This window comes from Pundamilia nyererei, unplaced genomic scaffold (assembly GCF_000239375.1).
Source record: "Pundamilia nyererei isolate P.nyererei 1_Seehausen unplaced genomic scaffold, PunNye1.0 scaffold00305, whole genome shotgun sequence".
Classification (NCBI taxonomy): Eukaryota; Metazoa; Chordata; class Actinopteri; order Cichliformes; family Cichlidae; genus Pundamilia; species Pundamilia nyererei.
The window spans coordinates 88,817-97,651 of NW_005187706.1; the positions used below are offsets into that span (position 1 = coordinate 88,817).

Consider the following 8,835-nt stretch of genomic DNA (forward strand, 5'->3'; position numbering starts at 1 on the left):
TCTGGTGTCCATCCCCAATATTTTGAACCTTAACAGGAGAAAACGTACAAACATACAGTCCAGCACTTCAGAGTCACGCTGCTAGCGATCGAAGATTTATGTAAATGTGACAAACTGAACGTAGCCAATCAGGATGCAGGACACAAAAGAAAAAGAAATTTCACACAAAAAAAAAAAAAAAAAATCAGTGAAACAGTGAGACCGCCACAGGTGAAGCGCGTTATAGCGAGGGAGCACTGCATCATATTAATAAAACTGCATGAACATAACGTTCCACAGGCCAATGAAAAATGACCATTCTGAACTCTTGGTTATTTCTTATTGCTCATCAATGACATGTTGTCAGTGCAGCAATGAAACATGAACAGGGGGCAGATGGACTGAGACGTGTCACAGTGGATTACAGTCACATGGAGTCGGGAACTGATAAGAACTCAGTGATTCCATTATCAATATTACTTATTGATTCTCACGGCGTTCTCACGAACACCATCACCAAGCAGCATATCAAAGACATTTGTGCCAATTCCTTACATGTTGTGAGGTCAAATGTTTGTGCATGTTGGAGCTTTGCTTTGATCCGTGTGGGTCATTACTGGGAAAAAGAACCGTATCACACTGACACTGTTACAACAGTATGAGACATGGACTGGCCTCCCCAGACCCTGAACATCACTGAAGCTGTGTGACGCATCATCCTCACAGATGACTAACGAGCAGACCACTTTAGCAAATTACAATAAAGGCTGATTAAGAGAGTCCAGGCTGCACGTGCAACCTTGTGACTGCATGCACCTTAATCAGTCCTACAACAACAAACCAGCTCACCTGCACAGCATCCTTGGTGAGGATGAAGGGTTTCATGGGGGGCCTGGGTGGGTGAGTGGGTTGCTTGGGAGCATTCTCCTTAAACATATCCATCCTTTTGAGTATCTCCACCTCTTGGTCAATGCTCTCTATGTCCTCCAAACACACAGCGACCCATCTTCGGACATTCAGGAGGTAAAAATCTCTGGTGACTTCATCATCAGCTTGTCCGCTCTCCACAGCTCTCCGAACATCAGACAGTTTGGCCTCAAGCTCCTTCTTCTGACGGTACCGCTCAATTTTAGCTTGTCTCTGTGCTGCCATAGCAACCAGGTTGGTCGGGCCGGGGAAAGACTGAAACAAAAAGCACACGTCGCCGATTCATTATTGACACATCCTCCAAATCACACACAGGTGAACTCTGTTATTTAGAAGCTTTCATGTAAACAACTAAAGAAAGCATCACTTTCTGGTTGTGTGACTTAAATCTGTGGAGCTTGGTGACATGTTCCCATCGGACACTTTTCTGTGACTGACTTATGTGACATAAATAAACCCAGACTTACAGCCTTCATTAGCAGTGCAGTTAACAGAAAGAACCTGTTGTTATATGAACACTGCGGCTTGTTCAAAGTAAATGTGTTCAATGTGCAGATACAAAGGCACAGGTGATTAGGGCTGTACCAGTGATGTAGATCAAAGACCAACAACACAGTTTATGGCTGATCCAATCAGTTCAATTGTTGTTTACTTCACAACTCATTGGTCGCTAACATGAAGTGAACAGCAGCTCGAGGATTTCACTCCAACAGCTTTTCTTTAATGTCAATTTTGTAGACAAACTAAAAACAAAGAAACATTTCTCCTCTCTCACCATAGTGTTCAGTGTGGCTTGAAATGCAAATAGAACTTGTAAACGTCAAAAATGTGAGAAAATATAAATATATTTACAGAACAATCTGGTCCGTCTGGTTTCCACCTGGAGACAGTCTTTACACTTTGAAATACACTACAGGTCAAAAGTTTGAAAACACCACAATTTTGCAGTTTTCTATTGAGAATGATGCAGTTTGATGTCTCATTGCACTCTGAAATTAAACCATGGTACAAATAAACACCTGGAGTTAAAAAAGCAATCATGGAATCAGTTTATAGACCAAAATATATCCTAAACCTCTGACTCTTCAAAGTAGCCACCTGACCCAGTGTTCAGCTGGAGTACCCGGAGAGAACCCACACAAACCAGGGGAGAACATGCAAACTCCACACAGAGAGGAGAGAGCTCCTCAGAAGAAAACTGGCTTTGGTTGGCACAATCATCATAGACTGAAGCACACTTTGTCCTGTGGAGATCAGTCCTCTGAAAGCTACCAATGAAGGATGTTCCCGGATTCACACAAAGTAACGACGCATAAAAACACTGAAACTTAATCACTGATATACAATCAGCTGCAGTGGTGCTTAAATTAAACGAGGCTGTAATTATTTGATTAAAAATGCTTTAGCATTTCGAAATTGGGATGATGTGATCTAACTGATGCACTGAGCGGGACCTTTTTCTAAGCCCACAGCGGTGGGCTGGATTCAGTCATTATGCAAATGTAAGGTTGAAACCTGCAGTCAGCTGAGACTGAAGACGTCACCTGGATGATGACGAAACGTTTCTCCCACTGAAAACGTCCAGATGAACTGAATCCCAGCACAAAAATAATAAACGCTTAATAATCAATTACTTATCCCAGAGTGTACTTTCAATTCTACACGAAAACCCACTGAGGATACAGGAAACGCTCATGACAAGAACGGATGTTAGTGAGAAACAAACCCATCTGCTGCTGACCAGTTCTGACCACGACCAAGCTGAGTGGGTAGTGTTTATGAACACAGCCGGAGGGTTAGCTCATTTGCCATTTACTTGCTCTTAGTTAGGTACTTACATTAGCTTTAGCGTTTCCATCTTCTGACCCTCCGTCAGGCCGTGCTTTTTCACCCGTGGAGTCTGGCAGTTTAAACGGTGACACCTTATACTCGTCACATCTCCTTAAAAAATCCATAAAGTAAGCGCGGGCCGTCTGGACTATTTCCAACCGTTTGTCCCGGGTGGTCTGCTTCATGGTCAGAGCTCCTAACAAAGCGGGCAGCAGCAGGTACTTCAGGTCTGCCGTGGCGATCTCCTCGAGCTCTTCGTTGCGACTAAACAAGTCGAGCTGAGCGACCATCCGGGAGGCTTCCTCTAACATTTGAACCCCGCGCTTAACTTTCACCTGAATACTGTTTGAGCCAAGAGGCTCGTTTGTGCTGTCGACCTCCTCGAATATTTTCCAACCACGATCTAACAACTCTGATAATTTAAGAGGTTCTGCGTCCACATTTAATGGCTGTCTAACACTGTTGCTGCTCTCCGATTCCGCCATCTTGCAATATTTTCCGGGTTCCTTCTTCTTCTTCTGTTTTTAGTGTAGTTCAGTATTACCGCCTCCTGCAGGCAAACGTTAAAATAACACGTAAGACTTACGAAATAAAAATATACTACAGTGTCTCTATAGTCGCTCATAATCTGACCCGAAGGGTGAAAAAAGCTATTATAAAATAATATTAACTCCATAATATTAATTAATTATTAATGTTTTTTGTATTTTGTCTGTCCTGTTCAGCACTGTAGCAATTACTGTGTAAAGGCCAAGAAACATTTATTTCCCCAACTGGACCTTTTGTTATACTTTGTCCACTGTCATAGCTGATTAGATTTTTATTAAGACTTTTTATTATTTATTTTAACTAAAAATTACAGAACTGGAAATGGTAAATAATAAATGTTGAATGTTACTGAGCAGCATACAGTACTAATAATGTATGATATGGTTAGAGGCAGCAGCCAACCGAGATAGTGTTCATAAGGTTTCTCTGTGTAGGCGCCTTATTGATATAACTATGAAAATATTAAAGTGTCACACTGACATCTGTTTTCTGAAGCGATATGTGGAATTATCCAGTAAAAATACCAGAAATCATGTGTTACGTTTGACTGCAGCAGAAATGTGCCTCTTAATCCATATCTGAGAAACTAAACCAGCAACACTTTCAGACTGACTCAGGTAGTTTCAGTAAAGTCTGATGACCCCACACACACACACACACACACACACACACACACACACACACACACACGCACGCACACAAAGTGTCTATGACACACACTGATCCTCAGTTACGACACTTTAATATCAGCAACAGTCAGCTCTGATCAAATATTCCCTCTTTGTTGAACTTGATAACACACATTTAAAACACAACACACAAAATGCAACCTTCTCCCAGTCCTCATGTACACACACATGAAGACACATGCGTCCCATCATGCTCTGCAGATAAGGCCCATTTGGAAAGAAGTATGAACAGTTAGCTTGACAACAAAGTACAAACATATTTTCATCAATCTGACATTTTCCATTTAAAAACAAAAGGGCCGTGATCACAATAATAAGACACCAATGATTACTGATTATGGGATTTTACTGAACCATGTAATGAAAGTAACTTTTGTTTCTACAGATCATATTTTACATGTGAGGGCCGTGATGCCGACAACAGGTTTAGTTTGTTAACCCCAAACACAGGAAGCGTTTCTGTTCCTGAAACAGAGCTAACTTTAACAGTTACTCCGGCAAATAAATCAAATATCACATTTAAATTTAAATGTAGGTTTAAAATCAAAACTATGCTCTCTGTTGACGGTTTGCCTAACTGCAACACAAGTGTACAAACTCAGTAAAAACCAAGTATTACTAAAGGAGGGAAGCATTTGTACATAAAAAAGAAACGTTAAGTGCACCAACAGATCCATATACGTCTCAACTGATGTTTGAACAAAACCTTTTTAGTACAAATAGCACACAGAGTACTGCTGCTGGATCCTAAGAGTCACAGCAACAACAGACTAATGTCTGCTGAGGTCTCAGCAACAACAACTAAACAGTCCTGACTCATGTCTGCACTTTAAGACAAAAACACAGTCTGCAGGTTAGAAATGAATCACAAATCAAACAATTTGGCCCAAGTTCAGACCAAGAAGACACCTTTTGGTACACGACTGTTCATGTTGCACAGCAGCGATCAGAGCTCTGTTGTTGTAAAGGAACCACTTGTGATATTGTAAAAGGCACCGTATGTATATGATGTACTGACTTTATTAAACAGATCAGAGGACAATCATGGCTTGGCAAACAGTTTTTCATCAAAGATGCTGTGGACAGCACCCTGCAGCACGTCTGTCCTCCGACTTATACTTGCTCTGACTCTGGAGGAGCTGATCAGCACTAACTCATCAGGAAGCTGCAACAGAGACGAGACAACTTTCAGTCCATACGACACAAAGCACCATCTGAGCCGGTCGCAGCCGATTAAACAGGAGAATCCAACATTAACATGTTCACACCTGTATGGATATCCATGGTACTTGGCTCTGAAGATCGACAGCAACCAACTGAAGAACAGCATAACTAGACCGATACCTGCAACACACATAACTGACACGCAGGGTTCTGTGATTATACCTCCTTATGCATGATGCAGACAAGTAAACAAACTCGGGGACGATGATTTACTGACTGGTTTAGAGAAGGTTGGGTTAGACAAAGTTGTTATCTGGAAACTGTGGAGTGTTTGTGTTTTCTATATTCGTACACAGATGCTCTGAGGTCAGAAGAACTTGGATCATACACAGGAATGCACGTACAACTGAGATGTTCTTGTTGCTCTCTGTTGGAAAATGATCTTAGACAACCCGAAGACACAATCTGTGTGTGTGTGTGTGTGTGTACACGTACTCTTTCTCTTTCCAATATCCATGTCTGAAGTAGCAGCTTCACACAGTAGAACTATTCCCATGGTAACAGCCGCATCTGACAGCTGGGTCAAGGGTTGAACGAGTTCATAGCATCCATCTACTCACAGCCAAGCTTTTACCTTATTACCACCATTCACCCCAGAAATAAACACAGACAAGGCTACGAGAACCAAGACTGCCAGGAAACGGAGCAGGAACAAAGGCCTGAGCCACTGGGACAGGGCCCAGCTGTTCTCTGTGTACCTCCAGGGGAAAAATGTAATCAACTTAAAAAATATACTCAGATATGAATCACCACTAACATTTAATGGAATCATTGTGCTGCATCTTGGCTTCCTGCAGCTGACACAGCACTGCTGCACACAGAGCTCATCCCTGAAAAAGCTTCTGCACACAGTGGCCCAAAACGACCAAGTGAAGAAAGTCTGCTGGAAATTCTTGCAAATTTATGCAAAATTAAAAACCCAAAACTATCACATGTACAAAAATATTTATTTGGCATGAAAGTCGAAGTTAAGCAGCGTGTCCTGTTTCTGCTGCTTTACTATGTGACTGAGGCCCAGCTGTGGTAAAGGCACACACTCTGACATGCACCAAGTCCAAGCAGTGGTCTGTAGACAGTAGTGAGGCTTAGCTCTGGGTGAGTGTACAGGAACATTTCTACAGCACTGAAGGTCTTAATGAGCGACGTTTTCTCCATCATCAGTAAATGGAAGAACCTGGAACCACAAGGACTCTTCCTACAGCTGGCTGCCCGGCCAAGCTGACTGATCGGGACAGAAGGGCCTTAGTAGCGACACCCCTGGGTGAAAGGCACAGGACAACCTGTCAGGAGTTGGACCAAAGCCACCAGAAGGACTCTCAGACCAGGAACATAGTTCTCTGATTAAACAGAGCCTGAAGTCCTGGCCTGAATCCCAAAGGTCATGTCTGGAGGAAAACGGGCACCGCCTGGACGGTGCCATCCCTACAATGGAGCCTGGTGGTGGCAGCATCACAGTGTGGGGATAAACTTTGGCAACAGAAACTGGGAGACAGTCAGGGTCGAGGAAAGATGCATCTACAGACACGATGATGATAGCCAACTCCAGAGCGCTCTGGACCTCCGACTGGGGTAGGCTGAGCTTCCAATAGAACAAGGAGTGGGTTCAGGACCACTCTGTAAAATACTCTCGAGCAGCAGAGCAGGAGCCCAGATCTGAACGTGGCTGAATCCCTCCGGACAGATTTGAAAATGGCTGTAAACCAACACTTAATAAAATCGAATGGTGCTTGAGAAGAAAGAGCTGCTAGCAAACTTTCACTTTTTCCTGTGTGTAAACTTTTGAGGCAAAAAGTGTCTGTATTGGATTTTGGAATAACACAGGTGGTGTTTACAGTTTGATGTGCTAATTCAGAATAATGTCGCACATCAAACTGAGAAACATGAGAAAGCTACAAAGGTGCTTCGTGTCACAGCTACACTGTGGGCCGTGAAGTTATTTCAACAGTGGAGACAGGTGTGCTGATCACAGCCTGTGATTCTCTCAAACATGCATAAGTTAGACAACTAAGAGACATGGCTGAAATCCCCTGTGTCCCACCAAAGGGGCAGACCCAGGACATGCCCGAGATCTGGCCTGGGAACACCTCAGTGTGTCCCTGGAGAAGCTGCAGCAGGTGGCTGTGAGAGGGAGGTCTTGGACTCACAGCTTAGGCTGCCGCCTGCGTGACCCGGCCCCGCACAAGTGGCAGAAAACAGAATTTTTTAAAAATGGCCCAATATGTTAAAAAGGAGATCATGTGTTTGGTGCAGAGGGAAGCCGTTGTTATCCATGGAAGGTTGTTGAGCTGACAGAGTGTGTGTGTTTAGTGGACACGGCCGCACAAGTGTTCATCTGCAGAAAGCTGAAGGATACTGAAGAGGAGGACGATGTGCGTCTCTGCCACGAACTGTGCCTGACTGCTGCCGTGGATGTAACTCTGCAAACACACAGTCACATCTTAGACTGGTCAAAAGATTACATGCAGTAAATGTGGCCATGAGTGTCAGGGTGACCAGCGCACACCTTTATTAACCCATCACTGCGTGCTCTCTAACAAATATGAATTTATTTGGGATTTTCTCCACACAGGCTCACAACTTTTAATCTTTTAAGACGGATTCATTTCTCGTTAGTGATCATTATTCACTACAACTTTATACTTCCTTTACTTCTACTGACTAGTCTATATGTGTGAGGCCATGTGTGGAATAAAGAAAATCCAAAATAAATTCAGCGCGAGTCATTAAAGACGTGTCGTCCAATCATTCAGCACGGTAACCTGCATGACATTCATGGTCATGATGATGTCATCTCCTGACCACTTCAGTCAGCTTACAGCGACACACGTCAGTTAAGTGCATTGTTAAATAGTTGTAACTCTGTTGGAGCCAACATGTTATATTAGTGACATGAGTGAAGTGTGTCTTACAACTTGTCCTGTGCTGGGGTTTTTGTGAGCATAAGGTGGTCCTCTGATGTGGTTCCACATCTGGCCTGAGGTCATGACCAGGACAAAGCACTGAAACACAAATAAGATGCGTAAAACACAAAGACGTAGGAGCTGTTGGGTGTTTTACGTGAACAAAAACATCTCATTTGACTGTAAGAGGTTCACTTGTTCACACATTTTATCACAAAAAAACAAAAAGGAAACAGCTCTCCGGTTGTTTCCACCGTCTCCAGATTATTCCAGGCAAGTGTTTCCAAAATCTATGGAGAAAGAGTTTGTTTTATGATCATTATACAGTATATCAAACGTACAGAATTAAACTGACAGTTGGTCCTTCCCAGCTCATCCGATGTACTGCACCAGTTACACTGAATCACATGCATGTATGGTACTGTGCAAAAGTCTTGAGCGCCGCCATTTCTTTATCTTTTGCTAACAAAACCAGAATATTGAATATTGAAATGGAATTGTAAACACAAAGTCATGCAGTATATAGTACAGTTACATATTCTAACGAGTCTGAAAGCCAATATTTGGTATGACCACCTTTACTTTTAAACACAGTGCGATCTCTTTGAGCGATCTCTTTGAGCGATCTCTTTGAGCGATCTCTTTGAGCGATCTCTTTGAGCGATCTCTTTGAGCGATCTCTTTGAGCGATCTCTTTGTGCGATCTCTTTGTGCGATCTCTTTGAGCGATCTCTTTG

At 42.9% G+C, this 8,835-nt stretch overlaps 2 protein-coding genes across 3 annotated transcripts in view; both read right to left on the bottom strand.

Moving 5' to 3' along the window:
* Window positions 1-3,257, bottom strand: part of igbp1 (immunoglobulin (CD79A) binding protein 1) — a 6,376-nt gene extending 3,119 nt beyond the window's left edge. The window contains exons 1-2 of the mRNA XM_005751272.1: window positions 2,745-3,257; window positions 829-1,161 (exon numbers count right to left, since the gene is read on the bottom strand). Coding sequence (XP_005751329.1) covers window positions 829-1,161; window positions 2,745-3,221 — 810 coding nt within the window. The 5' untranslated portion in view covers window positions 3,222-3,257. The remainder of the gene's footprint in view (window positions 1-828; window positions 1,162-2,744) is intronic.
* A 753-nt stretch (window positions 3,258-4,010) lies between these two features.
* LOC102196030 (magnesium transporter protein 1-like) overlaps window positions 4,011-8,835 on the bottom strand; it is a 9,079-nt gene continuing 4,254 nt past the window's right edge. For both annotated transcript variants that reach the window (XM_013915448.1, XM_005751273.1), the window contains exons 6-10: window positions 8,108-8,197; window positions 7,552-7,615; window positions 5,634-5,708; window positions 5,243-5,333; window positions 4,011-5,139 (exon numbers count right to left, since the gene is read on the bottom strand). In XM_013915448.1, the coding sequence (XP_013770902.1) occupies window positions 5,124-5,139; window positions 5,243-5,333; window positions 5,634-5,708; window positions 7,552-7,615; window positions 8,108-8,197 (336 nt within the window). In that variant the 3' untranslated portion in view covers window positions 4,011-5,123. The remainder of the gene's footprint in view (window positions 5,140-5,242; window positions 5,334-5,633; window positions 5,709-7,551; window positions 7,616-8,107; window positions 8,198-8,835) is intronic.